The sequence below is a fragment of the Crocodylus siamensis genome, chromosome 3, assembly GCF_052110815.1.
Source record: "Crocodylus siamensis isolate JL-2025a chromosome 3, ASM5211081v1, whole genome shotgun sequence".
Lineage (NCBI taxonomy): Eukaryota > Metazoa > Chordata > Crocodylia > Crocodylidae > Crocodylus > Crocodylus siamensis.
Window position 1 is genome coordinate 72,422,775 of NC_143397.1, and position 22,640 is coordinate 72,445,414.

The 22,640-nt window shown below is 44.1% G+C and overlaps 1 protein-coding gene across 3 annotated transcripts in view; it reads left to right on the forward strand.

The window, feature by feature from the left end:
• The window catches only part of LOC149868397 (long-chain fatty acid transport protein 6-like), a 34,422-nt gene extending 14,780 nt beyond the window's left edge, over positions 1-19,642 (forward strand). The window contains exons 6-12 of one of the 3 annotated variants that reach the window (XM_090038497.1): positions 2,602-2,796; positions 5,494-5,584; positions 9,111-9,309; positions 10,074-10,171; positions 12,646-12,776; positions 18,867-19,016; positions 19,455-19,642. In XM_090038497.1, the coding sequence (XP_089894623.1) occupies positions 2,602-2,796; positions 5,494-5,584; positions 9,111-9,309; positions 10,074-10,171; positions 12,646-12,776; positions 18,867-19,016; positions 19,455-19,508 (918 nt within the window). In that variant the 3' untranslated portion in view covers positions 19,509-19,642. Of the gene's footprint in view, positions 1-2,601; positions 2,797-5,493; positions 5,585-9,110; positions 9,310-10,073; positions 10,172-12,645; positions 12,777-18,866 lie in introns of all 3 variants that reach the window. The other 2 variants (XM_090038498.1, XM_090038499.1) reach the window with 2 other exon arrangements.
• Positions 19,643-22,640: the final 2,998 nt, after the last annotated feature.

The window sequence follows — 22,640 nt, forward strand, 5'->3', positions numbered from 1 at the left end:
GCTGCAGTGGTGGCTGCACAGGCTGGGTTGGAAACAGCCTGTACTTGCAGCTAAGTTCTGTTAAAGTGACCCCCACTACAAAACATTGCTGGCCTTTGGTTTCCATATAGAAACCAGGGAAGGGTAGTAAACTATACAGTCAGGGCCGCAACTGGAAGCAGCACAAACCTCCTTAAAGCTTATATGACATTCATGCCTATATGATAAGTACTATACTTTTGAAGCAACAAGTTATAAAGGAATGAGACAAAAAAAAGACTTAGGCAATGTTATTGAGTAAGCCATCATTTTTAAATCAAGGTAGGCAGGAGTTCAAACACCAATTAATTCAGGGAAGCCCTAAGACTTGTCTTATACACAAGAAGCGAAGTTTTTTTGTGATGTCTCTTGTTGGACAAAATGTATAGTTGGGAGAGATACTGGACAAGTTCTCAGATTCACCTCAAAAAGGGTGCTGTATGCCGAAAAGCTTGTCCAACATCTCTCCCAACTGCACAATTGGTCCAATAACAGAAATCACAAGAAAACCCCTGCCTCTTGTACATTTTCTGGATCACCATAGCTATTACAACAGCATTCCAACCCAGGGGAACAGACAAAATGATCACAGTGGCCCCTTCTTGCCTTACAATCTATAAAACCTCAAAAATCTACTCTGTCAATCAGTTTCTGTTGTTACTGAACTGGCTTTTTTTGTACAAATGTTTTAGTAGAGTGTCACCATTGTGGAGCATGTGAAAGAGAAGGGACAGCACTAATTCTGCATATGCAGTAACTCATGATAGTCTGACCACCAAGTGGTTCATAATTGTTTGAACACCTATACCTCTACGGGGCTAACAACCACAAGTGAAGAAGGGAAGAGATGTGGCTGAGCACAGCAGGGAAACATACATTCCTAACATTTGTTCTATATGAAGAGTAATATCTGCATCCCCACTACAGGGAATCCCACCAATAGCTCTGGGCAATTTTTTTAACGTAAAAAATACAGTACAGAAACATACAACTTTAGAAGTTGCAAATTAGGGGTGAATTCACAATAGATTTGACTGATATATATATTTTAATTTAAGAAAGTCAAAATATTTTGTTTCAGTTTTTTCAAAGCAAAATATTTCAACATTTATTCTGAAACTATGCTTTATTTAAAAGTTATATGTGTAAATTTAATTAAATTGGTAAAATGAAAATAAAACAAGATGCTTTGGTCTGGATGGAAAAAATATTTTGCTTGGTCTAAAATGAATATTTTTTCATGTTTTTGTTTTGGCCACTGAATTGAAAAAAAAAAGAAAAGATTTAATATGTTCTACCCATGCTGCCCATGGCATAGATAATCAGAGTGACCTTATGTGGTCAGAATCAAGGTCCATAATGAGATGCTTCTCATTTAGGACTTTCCTGGATTGACCTACCTAGTGTTGGGGTAAGTGCATGTTTAACAACAAGTATGTCCATAGTATGACAATAGTATTCCCACATATTTCAAATAAGTAATTCCTGCCCCATGAGGGCTCCTCTGGGTACCTTCCCTTTCCATCTTTCCTGCCATGCTTTGATGGTACTTTTGTGGTGTTTAGGGAGGCTGCTTCAGGGTCCCAGACTGAGCCCCAGTTCACTTTAGCCAGCTGGTACTTCCCATAACCAGCTGGGTCATCTTGCCCCTCGGGCACAAAATTATGCCACTTCTAACCCTATCAGTGCCTCAGGGTACCACCTGCTTTTTGGGCTATATTTGTGGCCCCATAGCCATGGCCATGCCTCACAGAAGTTACTCAATATTCATTCAGAAGGAGCCCCTGGCCCCAATGCAGCTTTTGACCCTCAAACCCTGAACCTTCCCAGCCTTGGCCTTTTTATTCTGGCTGTGACCCTCAGCCCAGGTACACTGCCTGAGACCTTGCCTTCTAGGCCCCAGCCCTGTCTCTCACTTGCATGTTCAAGGTCCCTGACCCTGTACTGTATTCTCATGCTCCAGACCACCCCTTAGCCCTCTGAACCCCTGTCCTCAGGCCAGGCTGTTACTGAATGCCCCACCAGGAACCTCTCCACCCCTCCCCCATAGCCACAATCTAGTCCTATGGTTATCAAGCTTAAGCATAATATAAACCCAATCAAGCTGCTTCACAAGCTAAAAGTCTCCCCTACTCTGGATCAATGTCACCCTGCAAGCCATGCTTTCCTTTGAGCTCTTGTATCCTGGCTGTCTTGGGTGGCTTGGATTTCTGCCATTCTGTCTTCTGCCACCCTTCTCTCCCAGGAGCACCTCTACCTGAAGCATGCACGGCCAGACTGCCTCCCTTGCTTCAGTCACTAGTTTTATATGCCCCAAAGCCCCACCCCTTCCAGTCATGTGAGTCACACACAGTGATTTCCACTTGGGCTTGACGGCCAGGCCGCCCTTCTCTGCTGCTGTAAAAAAAATGTTTTTATAATGTTCTATCACAGATTTCTGTAAAATCAATACATTCCTTTGAAATATTTCAGTTTTGGCAAATCAGTATCTTCCAATGAGAAACTGTTCCATTAGAAAATATTTGACCAGCTCTCACTTGTTTGGACCAGTCAACTATTTAAGAATGTTTCTTCTGTCCACAGAATGAAGGTGAAAGAGACCACCGAGTGCGCATTGCTTTAGGAAATGGCCTAAGACCTGCAGTCTGGGAAGAATTTCTGATGAGATTTGGCCCTATTAGAATATTTGAATTCTATGGCGCCACAGAAGGAAACATTGGTTTTTTCAATTATGTCAATAAAATAGGTGCTGTGGGCCGTGTTAGCATCTTCTCGAAGGTAAAGAAAGATTCCCTCTGAACCTGAAATGCACAAATAGGAAGGAGATGAGGGAGTCAACGCATGTCTGGGCACATTTACTATATGGCAATGTTTGATTGATTTAAACAAAAATAAATGACCTTCCCCCTTCCTCCTCACTAAAACACATTCTAAGATAAATTCCCATTCACAGCAGTACAATTCTACTAAAATCAGAAGGAACGCAATGGTGTAATGGAGAAAAATTGGCCAAAAATATACTATCCCACTGTATAAAAATTAGGGTTGCCAAACGATTAAAAAAATTGATCATGTTTAGTTGTGTGATTAAAAAAAATAGTTGCAATTAATCGCAATTTTAATTGCACAGCCAAAATCTCAAAATTATGTGCAGAAAAACTCAAAGTTATGCAAACTTATGGTACTTTATATGGTTGCAGGGTGGGTGCGGGGTGTGTGTGTATGGGGGGAAATTGTGAAGGTGTGGGGTCTAGAGCCCAGGGAGTGGGTTTTCCACATACCCTGGCAGGATGTGGGGTACTGTGGGTCAGGAGTGAGGGGCAGAAGCAGGGCTGGGGGGGCTGTGTCTTGAGAGTGAGGGGCAGACAGACAGATACACGCAGACACCACAGACACACACACCCCACCCAGCAGGTAAGTGTGTGCGGGAGGGTAGGGGAATGGGGGAGGGAAGGAGCATGGGGGAAAGATTGAGGCCCCTATGGTGACGGAGGAAGTGGGACTGGGGTGAATGGGGCCCCCAGGCCAGGGCAGGTCATGGGATGGAAACACAGGTTCCAGGGGTACAGGGAGGGCTCCTGCCACTGCATACAGTCCAGGGGTGGCATGGGGGGCACATATCCTCCAGACCTGTGTGTGGGGCAGAGGTGGGCTCTGTGCCATGTGACACCATGCTGTATATCCCGACACTGGGTGGGCAGGGGATGAGGCACAGGCTGCACATGGCTCCTGGGGCAAACATACTAGGGCGCAGAGCCCCAATCCACAGTGGCAGCCTGCCTCTGCCCCACACACAAACCTGGGGAGCATGTGACCCTATGCCTCCTCTGGAGTCTGTGCAGCAGTGGGAGCCCCCCCCACCCCCCCAGATGAGCCACCAGCAGCTCAATCCCATGACCTACACCAACTCGGGACCCCATTGACCCCAGCCCCACTCCCTCCCTCACTGTGGGGGCTTTGATCTGCCCCACCCATGCCCCTTTACCTTCACAGACTTGCCTGCTGGGCACTGCTCCACATGCCACTGGGATGCGTTCCTGGCCATGTGCAGGCTGCAGATTAATGTCTGTGTCTGTGCGTGCCCCTCTACACCTGTTGCAGCCACCTGGACTCCATGCCTGGGCTGCCCTGCAGTCCTCTGTGTTGCCACCGTGGGGCATCCCGGAAGCGGTGGTGACAGCAGTGGAGTGGAGCCCACGTGCAGACTCCAAAACCATGTGTGCAATTAACACATTAAAAAAATGAAAGCAAGCAACAATTAAAGCATTAATCACACGTGTGAATCATGATTAAGTGATGGCCCGAATAAAAATGTCTATGCATAGGAAGGTGTTTGTCAAGTGAAGCATATAGATTTTTAGTTATTATCAACATAGCATTCAAGGAGAGGCAGAACAAATTCTGGTTGAAATAAGGAGACTTAGATCCTAAAAATAACTCTTACATAATGACTTATTGTTTGGTTTAGAGTAAATCCCCTGCATCTCATGCTCTCTTTCTCGGAAATAAGATAAATAAAAAACCCAAAAGGCTTTCAGAAACTCTTCAAAAGAAAGGGAAAAAAAGGAAATCCACAGTGTCTTAAATATAAATTTCCTATACCAGAATACTGTTGAGATTTTCAATAAACTTCAGGAGATCTAACCTAGGAGATCTAGGATGTCTTCCACTAATAATAATGCTTTGACAATTTCAGTCATTATTCTTAATGGCATTGGGTCTATGTGGACCACAAAAACTAAGATGCAATCAAAAAATTCAAAAACAGTGATAATAAAGAAGTAAATCAATTGACATAAAACAGAATAATGATATCCAGAATGACTCTGGCTTTACTCTGGGATACCAAAAATGCCTTCCCGTGACCATAATAATAAATAGGCAATGCCTTTGATCTCTCTGCAATCTTAACTTTGAAAGACGAATAATGAAAGTAAGAAAGCCTAAATCAAGCAACTGTGCCCTAAACATCTATTTCCAACAGAATTGAGTAACTTTTGAGATGCCTGGAAATATAATTTAGAATTGTTCTAAGAACCTCCGGAGTTCTAGTAATGGATAACATATTACTGAAATGGATAGCAGTGTGTTTTCTTTCTGAAGCAGAATTAAGAGTATCTGACCATGCATCCCTAGTCCTCCTCTTAATATCATCTTAAATACTGCAAATCTGAGGATAGTCTCAAGCTCTGGATTTCTTTTTTCCTTTCCTCATCAAGAAAGGAGATGAATATCTTTTGCTTTTAATTTTAATGTTTGCCAACAAATGAATGGTTTCTTCATCATACGGGAGCAGTGAAGTTTTCCCTCAACATTGTAATGGAAGTACATTTTGGGAATGCTCCAAAGTCTATTGAAGTCAATAGGAGAGTTTGCATTTACTTAAAGGGAGTTTGGTTCATGCCTTTTACTAGCATCCCTCATGTGGAGAAGGTTTTCTTTTAAGTGTCTATGTGCTTTTTTTTTTAAATTTAGTTCCTCAATTCTTTTGAACTGCTTAAATATGATGTCTGGAAAGAGGAACCTGTGAAGGACAAACATGGGTGGTGTGTAAAAACACTCAAAGGTAAAGGAAAATACAAATTGCTTATATCTCCAAATATATTCATAGCTGTAATGCATAATAAAAACAAAAACTAAACAAACAAAAAAACCAGGCCTAGATGCCATCTGATACTATTTGGCTAACAGCTGATTTATAGTGTTTCACACTTTGCAACAGCTCGGATACTTCCCATGATGTTATGAACTGTGTTGGGATTTTCAATTTACTTCTCAGGTAGCAGAGATCATGTGTTGTAAGGGGTAGAGGGGAACTGTGTTATAAGGGGAATCATAACTTAAGACTGTAAGCTTTTTGGCGTGGGGACTGTCTTTTTGCTTCATATGCAGAGTACCCAAAACAATGGGGCCCTAGTCTATAGCTTGGGCTCCTAAGAGCTATGATACCGCTATGACAACAACTAATACTAGTATATTCTAGTTCAGGGGTTGGTAATGTTTTTGGGCAGAGTGGCAAAAAATCCCCAAACCTCAATTTGTATGTTATTGGCATGCCGGCGTGGATGGCGGGGGAGCTGCGGGGGACCTGATCCTTGTTGTGGCAAAGCAGGCCTGGTCCTTTCCCTGCCATCCACCCTGAGGCATGTGTGCACCAGCTACTGGTGATGAGCTGGGCCGGGGATGAGCTGGACCCCAGTGCAGCTCCTTGCAGCCTCCCCACTGCCCTCTGCAAGCAGCCCAGGCTCCATGGCTGGTAGAAGGGGCCAGTCCAGCTGTGATATGCCAAGCAAAATGGTTTTGCGTGCCATGCTCTGGCATGCATGCCGATCCATTCTAGTCACTCAGAACTCTAGGTACTCTGAATTTTTGGACGCTCATCTGGTACAGACTTGTGAGAAAAATCAGTCTTCTGTTTCTGCCTCAGCTTTTCCCATAGTTAAAATTGACACAGTAGTGTTGCATAATATTATTTTGTAAGACTGGATTAATTAATGTTTGTAAAGTGATGTGAGGTCCTCAGATGAAAGGTACCAAAGTACAAAATACCATTATAAAACTCAAGGGTGTTTAATCTGTCAATCATAGTTAACTATTAGAACAGATTTAACTCATGAACTATTTGTTGGCTGGCTCTAGCCATATGACTCTAGCACTTGATATTTACCAATAGCATGTTCAGAAGACACCCTTGTAGCCTACATTTTTTATTTAGCAGGAACTCAATACTTAAAGTAAAATCAGGGGGTCATGAAACGGCAATCTAAATCTAGCATGAAGGATCACACCATGTAAAACCCACTGCATTTTGCCCTATTTACTTCTTTTGTCCTGTTTTTTAAAGCATGCATCCTGTTTGCAGTGTTACCAGCTGTTTTCCTGAGCTGTAATCTGGTCCCTCCCTTTCTATTTCCTTGTATCTAGAGTTCAAAACCATAAAGAGGGATTTTTAATAACAGGGTCTGATATGCAACTATGAAGAAAAATGAGTGTTTGAAAAAGTCTTTGTGTGTCTGTTGTTGGAAATAAACAATATCTCTTGAAGTTGTAAATATCTTTTAACCTCAAAAACAGATTGAGATATAGGTCAATATGGGTACAATATACTGAGAAAATATTTACTGTGCACTATCCTTCTATAGGATATAGCATGTGCCTTCTCCCCCCAAACAGGGCCAGTATGAAAAAGTTATGGGACCACAGTATTACTCTTTCCTGCCACAGAAAGGTTAGTGGGAACAGTGCTAGCTTGTAACGGTCCATTTATTCAAGGAAATGCAAGAATCAAGAGGCGAGTCACACCTAGGAAAGAATTGCCAAAGGCCACACAGAGATTCGCAATATTACATCTCTCCTCCCATCCCTGTATCCCTTGTTCCAGGTTCAGAGTCACCCTTCAGGGGTGTGAATACAAAAGGGAGGGATGTAAATACAAAAGCCTCAGCAGTACGGCTTCTTTGGAATGCCAGTGACAGGAGTTTCTGAGACCCAGATTTATGGTAGAGATGTGATATTCTGTATTCTATGTGAACCCCAAGGAGAGTTTTTAGGTCTGTGGACATGTTCTATGACACATTCAAGCACAAAGGGATTCGTTCAAACTGTGAAAAATTTCAGGAAAACAAACACTGCAATGATATCTTCGGTGATCAGAGGATGATCAGGTCCAGACTTAAGTTCTTCTCATTGGGTGCTTGTACATGGCAGGGGTTTAGTCCTCAGGGTTTTATTCTATGCCCTCTACATTGGAACAGTGGGTTTTGAATTGAAACCCACCATTTCAATTTTTCCATCATGTTATGGCAAGGGGCCCAATCCTTTTTTTCTTTTTTTGTCAGAGCTGGGGCATGCCCACAGCTGCAGGATAAGCGACCAGCTGGCTGAGCAGCCCCTCGGCTCTGGAGGACCCTGGTCCTTCCCTAAATGTCTGCAGTGTCCCCCAGGGCCACCCAGGCAGGCTGCTAGATGGCTGAGTGCTGTCCAGCTCAGAGGCAGCACCCGTCCCAATCCAACTGTTCCCCGAGCCCACGCAGGAGCTCCCAGAGCTACAAAAGAGGTTAGCAGATTCCACCAGAAAAAAAAAAGAGGATCAGGCCCCTTACCACTTCTGCCTTCAGCAGGCCCCTGCAGGATGGCTGGGGCTGCCTGGGAATGGGCTGGCTTGCCCCTGGGCCTGTATGGGAAGGCAGCAGAAGGGTAGCTGGGTTTGCTGGCAGTGGGAGGGGGCAGGGATGGTGCATGGGGTCCTGGAAGCCTGGGCAGGCTGCTAGTTGACCGGGTGCTGCCCAGGTGCCCAATGCAACACTTCCCCGAGATTGCCTGGGCATCCAGTGCCCTATGCACCCTCCCCACCACCTTCTCTGGGCACCAGCATGCCCAGCTTGCCCCTGGTCAGGACAGGGAGGTGATAAGAGGGCAGCTGGGTGTGCTGGCAGCCGGAGAAGGCAGTGGAGACAGTGCACAGCTGGGCTTGGGGAAGCTTTGAATTGGGTGCCTCTGAGCTGCAGGAGTGTCCGGCCAGCTAGCAGCCCACCCAGGCTTCCCTGTGCACAATCTCTGCTGCCTTCTCCCACTGCCAGCAAACCCAGCCCCCTCCTGCCACTTTCCCGTGCAGCTCCAGGAGCAAGCCACCTCATTCTCAGGTGGTCCCAGCCTTCCTGTCAGCTGTATGGGCCCACTGAAGGCAAAAGCAGTGTGGGGCCTGATACTTTTTTCTGCAGAGCCTGCCTGCCTCTCCTGCGGCTGGGGGAATAGTTGACAGCTGCATTGTTGAAATTTGCAACTTTGTAAACTAAACTAGATCATTTAAAAAGCCCAAAACTCTTGCATGTGTACAGTATGATGCCATTAAGTCACACAAAATGGTATTTTTGTCATGTATACATGGTAAAAGTGTCACGTGTACAAGTGCCTATTGTTCCAGATTTTTAGGAGGGAAGAAAGTAATGCTGTGCTCCTTCTCTTCATCAGTTATTTTTCTTATTCTGTAAATAATTATATGAACATTGTAGTATGGAGGTCTTGACATTTTTAAGGTACTTCAGTATAATGTTTTATGCTCTATGCTCTTAAGGCAACTTTTACTTTTTCAGGTGAAGCAGGTCTTTTGGTTGGCCAAGTGTCTCAATCAGCACCGTTTGCTGGGTATGCTGGAAATCAAGAAGCCTCAGAAAGGAAATTGCTACAAGATGTATTTGTGAAAGGAGATGTGTACTTTAACACTGGGGATCTCTTTCTGATAGACCAGGATGGCTTTGTCTACTTCACTGACAGAGTGGGAGACACTTTCAGGTGCAGTATGAAGTTCATAGTAATAGCAGTTGGATGGAAATACACATACAGCATTGAGTTATTGTTCACTCTTGTGAATGCCGAATATTGGTTTTGTTTTTGATAGAAGCTTTAAGGGAAGCTTTTATTACAATTTTTGAGCAATAGCCACCAGTGGGCTTGGTTTTATATGAAAGAGAGAAACTGTCCCTGACCTCAGGTTAGAGGCTGGTTTAGGTTTAGGTCTTAATAAATTGAATAGCCTCAGTGTTTAATAATGAGAGCCTTGTTGGCTCTAGCTTTTGATCTCTATGATGTAGCTTTTTGAAAATCCTATCCCACTTCTACCTGAGAAGGCCTACATCTGCCACTCCTTATCTTCTTCTCAGGCACAATCTTGCCCTTGAGCCTTGAACCATCTTAACATTGTATTTGTATTTGCTCTGTAATTTGTGAATCCACATTAAGATCCAGCTTTCCAAAGTAAATTGCTGGGTAAGTTCCAGAAAGGGAACAAAATTAAACAGGCCCAGGGAAGGTCAGTCATAGGCAAATCTGACAAGGCCGCCAGAGGTGTACAACTCTTGAATGTCTAGTTCAGAAGCACTTTCCTATGTCATAAAGATGCATCTGCAGAAGGGAAGGTAAATCCAAAATGCTTTAGTTAGCTCTTCTTTTCACTTATAAATAACAGTGACATAATAATGGCAAGTACCTATTATATGTAAACATAAATATACAGCATGAGATATGTCATGTGCTTTTGATACAATCTTTTTCCTTAGATGGAAGGGAGAAAATGTTGCCACTCTAGAAGTCTCTGAAGTCATTGGTATGTTGGACTTTGTTCAAGAGGCCAATGTATATGGAGTGAGTGTAAAAGGTAAGAAAATTCTTATACTTTCAGAATGTTAAAATGGCAGCAGCAATATACTACTTTCTTATTATATTCTTCCATCTGTTTAACTTGAAGGATAAGTTAACTCATATATAAAAGGCAATCAGTGGGGCCTACTCAATAACTCAGGATTTACTTTATCAATTGTATTTCAAAAACTCATTTTCAATGTAACAGAATATTTGATGCACAGGAAATAGTGAAAGTCTCTATGGGTGGGCAGAAAAGTCAAGAAGAATTTAAAAAGGATTGATAGAGGTGTGAGAAATGCATGTATATCTGGACTGGCTTGTCCTTGGCTCCTCAATATATGTCTAGAGAATAAATACTTTTACTATTGGAATGTACCACATGGCATGAAATTTTAAACAATTTTCCCAAAAAGCAGATACTTTCCAGACTCCCTACAAAGTCTTTATTTACCTCACATTCCACAATTACTCTGTTTTGAACAGTTGAGATAAGTATTACATACTTAATTACATGCAATTATACATGTGGAGAATTAGCAAATGATTTTCCAATTTGTACAGACTAGGGCAAATGGAGCTCCCAATTGGATACAAATAGCTTGGTATTAAGTGCTATTGACAGGTAAGTCTGCAGAAGGATTACTGCTATTATCTGGTAGAGCATGGCAATAAATACCATGCAGCTCTTCAAATTAAAACAACCTACAGCAGAGCTGCCTGGCTTTTGAGGATACCAGAGTTTGATTGCAGTAATCTGATACAATTCCATGCATTTATTACAACTGTAGGCTCAGAAAATCCCAAAGCACTTGCAAACACTGTGGGTGCTGACATGCATCTCGGCCATGCTCTAACTCATGGCACTTTATACAAAACACCATGAGTTAGAGCTACTCCTTCCTCCCAACCCAACAAACATTCACATATTGGGCCAGGGGGGCTGGAGCCTGTCTGCCCTGGCCAGCAGGCAGGAGCACTCCAGAAGCTTCTAATAAGCCTGCTAAACTGCCTTTCTTCCCAGCCCAGCCTGTCCCCCACCAGAGTTGCCTGCTGGGGTTTGCTGCCTGGCTGGAGCTGGAGGGCTGGAGAGTGGAATGGAACTTTCCCGCCTTACAACACCCCTCCCCCAGCTACCCCACCTGGGGTGTTGGGGGAGCCAGGCTGGGCCCACAAGGAATGGGAGCTCCATTCCATGCCCCCTCCACCCCATCCCCACTCCAGCTCAGGCTGGTAGCTTATGCTTCTCCTTTCCCCCTCTCTGCTTTGCCTGGTTTGAGCTAGAGGGGAGAGGGCTGGAATGGAGTCCCCTTGCCTCATGGGCCCAGTTAGGCTCCCCCCAATAGTCCAGCTGGGGTAGCTTGGTGGCAGGCTGTGAGACAGGGAAGCTCTGTTCCACCCCACCACCTCCAGCCAGGCAGCAAACCCCAGCCAGCAGCTCAGTGCTGCTCCCTCTATCCTCCTCACCCTGTTGACAGCCCGAGGGGTAGGGTTGGGCTGCATCAGTCCAGCCTGCAAAACATGAAAAATGAACCATAGGGAACACAAGTTCCCTAAGGAGCTCTAAAGCATAGCACCTTCATCCAGTAGCTCATTTGAGGACAGTTAATTTTTTGTGCAACTGACCATTTTAAAAGTGCTCTGCAGCCGTGCGTGTCACAGCACAGTTGTAAAGTACTTTCAAGGGCCCCAATAGCATGAAAAGTGCAACTTGTGTAAGTGTCTTGTATTTGCCAGTGAAATTGTTGCATCCAAATCTGTGCTAATAAAGAACAGCCATAACCTCACCATCATAGCTGCTTCCTGAATGAACTTGACAAAGTGGATTGGGCGTATGGAGCCATGTCATCTGGTTGTTGGGCTTGAAAATTTGACAGCAGGGGAGTGCTGGAGAGCCCCAAGGGTGAGATGACACAGCGCTGAGAGTGGGATCTGGCTTGAAGGACAGAGATTGAGCACCATTGCTATAGAATATGGAAAAGAAAATGTAGTTTCTCTACATCATTTGCATTCCCTTGATGTGCCCCAGTTGGCCACATGATAAGCCTGAGCCCACCCCATCACATCTTCTGTACAAGGCTTATGGGACAGTATCCAGTTAGCAGTGACCCATGCAGTCATTAGCCACCCCATCCCCAGCACAGAATTTAAGCAGTGCAGGGGCCTTATGCTGTCCCTCCATAACACATGGTTTTCACTCTGAAAGAATTCCAGATAAACAACAGAAATGGCTGGCTTCTTTTACATAAACTCCCTGTTCTGAAATGCGTTTAAAATGTTGCAAAATGAAATAATGAAAGAATGGATCTTATCTTGGATAATCCTAAAAATGGGGGAGAGCATTCTCAGACCTTACTTATTGTATGTACACTGGGCAAAATCCTGTCTCAGCATTAGTAAGTACTGTAAAGCTGAGGAATACAAGATTATTTTTTTTATTATGGGAAGGCATGTCCGTAAGAATTTTTTTTTCCATTTTTTTTCTTTTAGGTTATGAAGGAAGGATAGGGATGGCAGCTATAGTTCTTATTTTTGACCAACAGTTTGATGGAAAGAGACTTTACAAGCACGTCATGGACTTCCTACCAAGATATGCCCAGCCACAGTTTGTGAGAATCATGGTAAAAAAAAAAAATCTTCTTTTTTATGCTTATGATTTTGTTTCTCCTGCATATTGGTCTTCTCTTATTGAACCAACAAAGCCACATACAGACAGCTTAGCTTCAAAAGTTAGTTAAGAAAGGAAATGAAAAAATCCTACCAAGTTTTTAAATATTTTAGTGTTATTCTTCTAAACATAAACAAATATGTTTTCAATAATTAATGAAAAATATTTCACTTTATGAATCCATTCAGTAATGCTGGTAACACTGGGTAAGAAATTATGATTCCTGTTAAAAATTGTGTCACTATACAAGTGTGCAAATGCAGATGTGTGATAACACCAACCATAAATAAAATGAAGACATAAACTAATTTAAAAGCAGTTCCCAATGTACATGTCCCTGAAGTGATCATTATTAATTATTACTTATACAAATTCAAAGAGTGACATGGTACTTTACAAAAGATAAAGGACACACATTCTGCTCAGAAGACATTACAATCCAAGGGCCAAATTGGGCCCTACTGCTTTCAGCTCTGGAAAGACAGCAGCAGTGGGATGCAATTGCAGAGGTAGCACTTTTGAAGGGTACAAATTGCTCCCTTCCTATATTTCCCAGAGCAAGACCTTCTCCTACACAGCAAGAATGCATGGACTCAGACCCTTAATATGGATATTCTTTTTATGGCATGTTAAGGGGGTGTAATACCCATATTACACTCCCCTGGGGGGTGCCAGGGCCAACAGCCCCACTTTGGTGTGCCAGAGTGTTCTGGAATACATTCTATAGTTCTGCACGGTTTCCCCAAAACAGATTAGGCAAAATCCTATTTCTTTTAATGAACCTAAATGGCATATACGCACCCATGTAACTGAAGTTTTTGGCACTTTCACACGGTTTGAGATTCTATTTTCCCTGTGGCAAATTAGGATGGTTTAGCACACATTCCCATAAGATGCAAGGCAGTGGTGGTGGTGGTGGTGGAGGGTTCTCCCCAGTTTTAATCCTACAGATCAGGGGTAGGCAAAGTCTGTCCCTGGGGTTGGACTGGGCCTGCAGCAGACTCCATTTCCCAGCAGCCCCTGTGGCAGCAGCTCCCTCTAGCTGCCACCACCAGGCCAAGCACCCTGGCCCATCTCCACCACCAGGACCAGTACCCACATGGGTGGTCAGCTGGGATGGGGTTGCAGCCAGGAGTGAGATGGAAGGGCAGGGCTGGAAAGACCCCAGGATCTTGGGGCAGTGATAGCACAGGGACAGGGCTGGGCCAGAACCACAATCCACTGCCTGCACACCCCTGTGATAAGCACAAGTTCCGCAGGCAGAGACATGCGGGGAGTGGACTGTGGCTCTGCCGTGGACCTGCACTGTCACCACCCCAAGATCATGGCCTTGGATCCATGGAGAACAGTCAGGAGCTGCACAGGCAGGGGCTGCTGGGAGAGGAAGTTCAGCCACTGGCCAGATCTGCCATTTTGCCCACCACTTCTGCAGACAGTGTACTTGCCTAGGGAGCAAGTTCTAGTCCCCTCACTCAGAGGAGGCATGAATCTACATATTTCATGCTTTCCAGTATAGCTTTAATCAGGTACATAAAACTAACTTCCTGGCAGTGGCAGCAGCCAACAGTATTTCTGTACAGGCAGCAATGAGAGTGACTTGACTTCATGCCTCATTATATTCTACCTGATTCCTTCTAAACTCTTCTTTCTACAGGTGCTAATTACCATCTTTCCTTTTAAATGGTCTTCATGTTACACTCATTAAATTAGCTGCTCCTCATAATGCAGCTCTTATTTCACAGCCCTGAAGCTTGCTTTTAACTTATTCCAATGAAGTGGTATTTGTTTTAACTTCAGCACAGAGTGACAAAAATGCTTTTCCTAGGAAATATTACTCATAAGGAAAGTGTCGCAGTGCACGCGGGTCCCTGTGCCTAAAAGCAGAAGTGGCAGGAGAGACCCCTAGTGGTGAGAAGGGCGAGGGTCAACTGCTAGTCACCAGGGCAGCACAGGTGCTGGTGGCCAGGGAAACCAAGAGGGTCAGCTGACAGGAAGGGGCAGGGCTTGGCCCCTTCTTAAACCCAAGCATAAGGCCAGGAGAGCAGTTCCCCTCCGGCGGCCAAGGAGTGGGGAGCTTAGCCAGTACGGAGGGAAAGGGGAAGATAGACTACAGGAGCATCCCCTGGTTGTGGCTGAGTCGAAGTAATTTTTCCGGTAGGGACAGAACATGGATTTTTGACCAGAAGGTTTAGTTTACGTTATAGCCTAGGGGCTTTGTGTTTTGTGTTTACTATTTAACTGGAGGACCGGGTGAGGCTAATAGGGGTTGGAGGAGGCCTCATAGGGGCTCCACAGCAGTGTGGGGACCCCGGTTCCAGAGAGGGCACCGCATTTAGAGGTGCACTGACCCCAGCCCTGAGAAGGGGCATAGTACGTTGGGGCCAGGTAAGGTCAAGGCCACCTGAGCCCCACAGGGGTTGTAGACCCGAGAAGGGGGTGCACTGACCCCAGCCCTGAGAAGGGGCACAGTGCATTGGGGGCCAGGCATGGCTACGGCCACCTGAGCCCCAAGCGAGAGAAAGGCCCCAGTGTGGGCAAGTGCGAGAGGAACCCAGGGAGGGCGCACAGGCAAGAAGCCCCAGGGAGGGCGCACAGGCAAGAAGCCCCAGAGCTAGGGGGCAGAGAGGAGCCCCGGAGCGAGAGGGGGCAGCGAGGAGCCCTGGAGCGAGAGGGGGCAGTGGGGGGCCCCAGAAGTAAAGAAGAGGGCCAAGGCATAGGGCAAACCGTGTCAAGTACCATCTGCGAGGCTTGGGCTGTGGTGTAGTGGAGGAAAAGGAGCCGCAGATAGCTCCCCCTGACACCGGGCGTATAAGTGGGCAGCCTCCCACTAATTAATTGAGCCTCCCACCTCAATCAATTAAGATCAAGGTGTGGCAGGCGAGTAAGCAGGAGGTTAGCCCAAGACAGGAAGGCGGAGCCACCGACAGAAAGGCTCCAGCGCTATCCCTGTTACAGAAAGGTTGAAAGAGCTAGGGTTATTTAATCTGAAGAACAGAAGATGGAGGGGGAGTGGATTTGATAAGAGTCTTCATATATCCAAAAGGCAATTATAGAGAGGTTGGAGACAGGTTTTCTTTGCAGCTGTATAGGACAGTTTTTGGAGCAATGGCTTCAAGACTTAGGAGAAGTTTAGGTTGGAGACTTTCGGATTGTGAATGTAGTCAAGCATACAAGCAGGCTACCTAGAAAAATAGTGGAATCGCTGGAAAATCATTGTAAATTTTCAAGTGCAAGTTGGACAGACACTTGACTATGATGACTGAGTCAGGAATGATCTTGCCTTGAGCAGGAGGCTGGATGAGATGACTTTGTGAGGTCTTTTCCTGCCCTACTCTCCTTTGATCCTAGTCATGAGATGATGCCTAGCTACAGTTTCAGGCTTTATCTAGTCTCATGCATAGGCTGGTGTATGCCACTGCATACCTACCTGGACAGTAATACAGCTCTACTGGGTATGTTCAGTGAGCACATGCTGACTTCCATATCCAAATGTTATTATGCAAGTACCAAAAACTTGAGGTTACATTGGCTGCATAACTGTCATTTAGGCACATAATTGTGTCTGAAAACAAATCACCCTCAAATCAAGATGTAGGATGAAGCTATATTACAGAGAAGGACTGGAGAATGGAAGGAATAATGAGGGAAAGGACAAAATGAGTATGGAGTAATTTGTGAAGATAATGCATAAAGAGTGTAGGCAGGAAGTTAGTAAAAGATGTAGTTTTCAGAATTCAGGAGAGCTTTCGTAATTTATAGAAGAGAAGCATACCTGATAAAGTGCCTTTAAAATGCTGTCACTGTAGATTTACAGTAAGTCAGAACACTAGTAGATGAGCTGATCAACAAGATGCTTTAGAACAACAGTGCCCTCTGCTGGGAAAATAGTCACTGAACTTTTTTTTATGGAACTGTGGGGGTTCAATATAGAAGGGGACAACAGAGATTTCACTTCCTGTGCTCCACAAAGATGGCAAAGATTTGACTTTGTTTATCTGTCCTTTAAGCAGTAGCTTGAGTTTATGGCCTTTTAGTTTGTTACTAAGCCAAAAGCCAAATATAATGCAGGTTATCCTGCAGCACAAATAGATATACCTTGAGGCATCCAACTGTCATTAGCAAATGGACCATTCTTCTTAGGGAAAAGATTTTGGAATTTACAGACTCAGAAGACAGCAGGTTAGTGCATGGTAAAAATTGAATTGTTGTATATTTCTGCATTTCTAGTTTTAGTTCCTTTCAATCCAAATAGAAAACCCTAGCTGAAAAATCATATTTTTGGCTTTTTGTTAATTTCATTGTGTGCCTGAAAGTGAAATTAGTAAGGCCTTTCCACATAGTAGCAGAGCAGTCATCATTTCAACTTTTTCTAATGGATAAACCAAATTTTTCACCAGTACTGAAGTTTTCATGCAGATAATCTTCATTTTGAAAAAAGAAAGATCTTTTCTATCAGAAATTCATTCCCACAGAAAACTACATATAATCCATTTTTTCCCTAAAAAAAAAAATTAGTGAATATTTCCTATTAACATTTCAAATCTAAACCACTACAGCAATATGGACAATATGGAAATGCAAGTTCTTTGGCTAATAACTTCAAATTAAAACCAGTGAGTAATGACTGAAAGTTATTACCAGCTAGCAGCTATTCAGTGCCTGTACAAAATGCCAGTGTGGTTACTTTCACAAAAACTGCCAGTAGCGGAAACTAAGGGCACAGACAGAAGTGACAATTTTCACCCAATCTGGCCACAAAAAGCAGTTTATAGCCATGACCAAACACAAGTGCATGGCTGCAGACTGCTTCAAAAATGGCTGATTGGACAAAAATCTGAACCCTCAATTCATGAAGGGTCAGATGAAGACATTTCAAAATAGATTGTCTTTTGTAACTTGTCTGCGCTACCTGCCAGTCTTGCAATGTTTTCAGAATGGGAAGAGGGGAAAGGTAGAGGAAGGAGTTAGGTTTGGGGGTTTTCCAGCCCCTGCTGGAGAGTTGGGTGCGTGTATTAGGGCCCCCTGCTTCAGCTGAGGAACCTGTGGCATGAGCTCTCTCTGCTCCCTTTTTCCCTTCTATTCTGAAAGTGAGGGCTAGGAGAAAGCAGAGGCCACTACCAGGGGAAACTGGCTGCAGACTTGCAACAAGCAGCTAGATTCCTCTCCCCACTGGAACCAAGAATGAACTTCTGTTTGGTCCAGGGAATTGCTGTATCTTGGAATGCTTCCTGCAAAGTGTTCTCAGTTACAAAACAGGGAGATGCACTTCTGTCTGCGCCCTAATTGGCAAATGTATTAGCAGACTCAGTATAAAACCTAAAGACTGACCACTGGAGAATGGGGGTAGGGTGAATTAATCATATTACAGATCAAGAGAAAAACAAATAGGTTCTTAAAATGAGAATGAAGATTAAGTCTTTACTACATGAAAAGCAAAAGTCCAGAGGTTCTCAAACTTGCCTCCTAGCATGAATCAAAATTTAGAGATATTTCATGCTCTACTTCCCTTCTCATTTGCTATTGGGTGTGGTCTACCTTAGCCATGAATTCGTAATCCCATACTTGTCTGCAGCAGCTACAGCAATTGTTTACATTTAAAAAACCCCTAAAACATCAGGAAAGTATTTAATATATTGGAAACGGTCTTTAATTTTAGCTGCTGGAAACAAGATGAGAGCCAACACTACATAATCAACCAGCTGTGTGCACACTGCCAGCTAGTGACCATGAACTGTAGTCTGTGAACTTAATACATTAATGGAAGTAAAATCAAATCAAATAGGTTCAATCCCAGTTTAAAAACAAAAATGTATCAGTTTGCCTGTGGCTTTAATAGAGAGGAATTTAAAGGAGGTTACTTTTAAAATCAGATTTTGATATTTAGTGCATTATCATAATCATGCATGCAATGTAGGTAGTTAGATCATCCTTTCCAAAGTAAGCCACTGCCATCTAAAATAGACAGCCATTTTATTCATTAATCACATTTTTTTCCACTGGTTGTATTTAAGTGTTGCACTTTATTTTCATTATTTGCTTTTAGGAGGTTATGAAAACTACTACAACTTTCAAGCATCAGAAAGGACATCTGGTGAATGAAGGATTTAATCCAGAAATTATATCTGATCCTCTCTATTTCTTGGATGAGCATGTGAAATCCTATATTCCTTTGACGAAAGAGATCTACAGAAGGGTAATTACTGGTCAAATACGATTGTAAAATGTGCACCCATAACATTTTGCAAGATATAGAATGCTTTCTCTATAGACAGACAGAATCAAAATAATAAGGCATTTAAAAAGCCTGTTAAATTAAGTTCAACAGTGGCATAAAAGTGAAATTTCGCACTTAGTGATGGAATTTGTTCCTCAAGTTATACTTTAACACAATTGCTTCATGGACTGTTAGTACTACACTATGTCTGTTCAAGCTATTAATTTCACTGCCCAGGTACCTAAATTTTTATCTGATATTTCTCACGGATTCAATGCCTATTTTTGTATTACTGATCAGTGGTTTTTGACCTAAATGAGCAAAGTTCTCTCTGTGTCCATTGATGTTGTTTTTTGCTTCTAGAATTCTAATAAGAATCCTTTATCGTGTTTTCATTTTTTATAATGTTTTATGCAGCTATTGTTGGAGAAGATTATAAGTCACAAACAAAAGCATAACACTCTGCACTAATGATGGTCCAGAATAAACACTTCAGACAAATACCTGCTAAACAAGATGTTATGTAAATTTAATTGTGATACCATGGTCTACGGAACATTCTTACTCTGTTTCAATAGAAATAAATATAGAATACCACCATGTTATTACAGTATTAATTAAAAATGACTGTTCATAATTCTTTCCTTTCCACCAAAACTGACATAGTTCAACCTGTTCACATAGATTCGCTCACTGTGGCACAACTTCCTTTGGTTGGTGATCATCATGGTCCTCATATGGGGTTATTACTACTTATTCTCTCTTAGGTTTCTGTGGGAAGGGAATACCTCTAAGTTGTTAACAAAGCTTCATGAGCACTTTTCACAGGTAGAGGCAGCTCATACAATGCACTGACCCAACACATCCCCTGGGCAGTGTTTCCTATTTATAAATGAAAAAGACCCATAAAATGGTGTGGAAATGGGCCCTAAAAGCTTTCTTAAATTCATAACAGTATTTGATTACCCAGGCCAAGGGTCAGCAATCTTTTGCTGCTGCAAGCTGATGCTTGTGACCTGGGATTCTGCTGTAGGCTGGAAGTCTGAACCTGGCTGCCTCAGGGAAAAGAGCACTGTGTAGCAGTTTGGAGTCAGGCTGGTCCAGGCAATGTACCTGGTGGGCTGGGGATGTGGAAATATACCTGTTCACTTAAGAGGGCTCAAGAAAGAGAGACCTGGAGGGGTTTATTTCAGTTAAAGCTGTTTACGTGGTATTTTGTGTTTGAGTTTGACTAGAGGTTAGGGTAGTGAATACAGGAGACGTTTGGAAACCATGCGACAGGCTGCTAGGGGCACTCTGCAAAAAAAACTGTCCCGAGCAGGGATGTGAAGGGCCCAGGGTCTGAGGTAGTGGACCAGGGCTGAGGGCTTGGCAAAAAGAAAAACAGGCCATGGTCAGGACAGCCAAAGTCCCAATTGGTGCTTTAAGAGCTGAGAAGGGCTGTCTTTAAAGGGAAAGCACCCCCAAGAGAAGCTAGAGATCCCCAGCCAGAAGGGAGGAACACCACTGGAGATGCTCCTGGCTCCAGGGACTGCCTCCTCAATACAATAAACAGGAACAAAGATATGGCAGGTGAAAGATTGGTGGAGGGAATCGGCTACTGTAGAATGTTGTTATTCCAGTGGTGCTCAAAGTACAGCCTGTGGGCTGTATCTGTGGGGTTCCTGATAGGTCTGGGAAATTTCTTCAGAGGTGGAAGGAGAAAGTAGAGAGCAGTGACAGTGTTCATTGCCACAATTCCCAGAGCTCCATGGGCTGGATAACATGGGCTAGTGCATGGGTCGTGTCCATGGCCAGAACTATTGCATGGAGTTGGATCCAGTGCATAGCCTTAGACCTGACTGCATGCTGCATGCAGCCCACAGACTGGCCATATGCCACTCATTTGGCCTGTGAGGCCAAAAAAAATGTTGGGTACCACTGTACTAGTCCATTCCATTAACTGGTAGTTATACAGGTACTGACAACTTAAAAGAATGTATAATCATGGAAAATTAGGGTTGGAAGGGACCTCAGGAGGTCATCTAGTCCAAACCCGTGCTCAAACCATAGATTCATAGATTGTAGAGTTGGAAGGGACCACAATGGATCATTGTGTCTGACCCCCTGCCCCTGGCAGGAAAAAAGACCAAGGTCAGATGACCCCAGCAAGGTGACTATCAAGCCTCTTCTTGAAGACCTCCAAGTTAAATAATAGTACTACCTCTCTTGGAAGCCCATTCCAGATTCTGGCCACCCTTACTGTAAAAAATTTCTTCCTAATGTCTAACTTAAATCTACTCTCCACTAGTTTGCATCCATTATTCCTAGTTACTCCCTGGGGTGCTCTGGTAAATAACGCATCACCAATTCCCTGTTGTCCTCGCTTGATAAACTTACAGGTGGCTACAAGTTCTCCCCTCAGACATCTCTTGTGAAGGCTGAAGAGATCCAGATCTCTCAACCTCCCCTCATAGGGTCTTTCATGGAGGCCACTGATCATGTGAGTGTCCCTTCTCTGAACCCTCTCCAGATTCTCCACGTCCCTCTTGAAGTGTGGCACCCAAAACTGGACACAATACTCCAACTGTGGCCTGAACAATGAAGCATAGAGGGGGAGCATCACCTCCCTTAATCTGTTGGTCCTGCATCTGCTAATACACGGCAAGGTGTGATTGGCCTTTTTGATGGCCTTGTTACAGTGCCGGCTCATGTTCACCTTGGAGTCAACTATGACTCTAAGATCTCTCTCAGCCTCTGAGCTGCTGACGAGGTCATCCCCCAACCTATAGGTGTGCTGGGGATTCCTCCTTCCTAGGTGGAGTATCTTACCTTTATGTTTGTTGAATTGCATCCTATTTTGTTCTGCCCATTGATCCAACCTGTCCAGGGCAGGGCGGCCTGTATCTGCTCCCTGCCCTCCAGTGTATTAACTTTGGCCCATAGCCGGGTATCATCTGTGAACTTGGAGAGGGCGCTCTCCACACCCTCATCCAAATCGCTGATGAAGATATTAAATAACACTGGTCCAAAGACCGAACTCTGCGGGACCCACTGCCCATCCCTTCCAGGCTGAGAATGACCTGTCTACCACCACTCTCTGGGTGCAGTCCCTAAGCCAGTTGGCCACCCACCTGACTGTGTAGGTGTCCACTCCACAGCCTGCTAGCTTCCCTATGAGAATAAGATGTGCAACTGTGTTGAAGGCTTTCCTAAAATCCAGATAGATGACATCAGCCTCAGCTCCTGTGTCAAGGCAGCATGTGACCTGGTCATAAAAGGCTATAAGGTTTGTCAGGCAGGATCTACCCGTGACAAACCTGTGCTGGTTTCCTTTCAGCATCATTTCCCCTACTGGGCCTTCACAAATACACACTTTGATGATTTTTTCCAGTATTTTCCCAGGGATAGAGGTAAGACTGACTGGCCTAAAGTTACCAGGATCATACCTTCTTCCTTTCTTCAAACTGGGCACCACGTTGGCCCTTTTCCAGTCCTCAGGGATCTGGCTGGAGCACCATGAGTGCTCAAACAGCCATGCCAGTGGCTCAGCTATGACACTGGACAATTCCTTCAGCACCCGTGGGATGGTCCAACTAGGACCATCCCCAACTATATCATCTC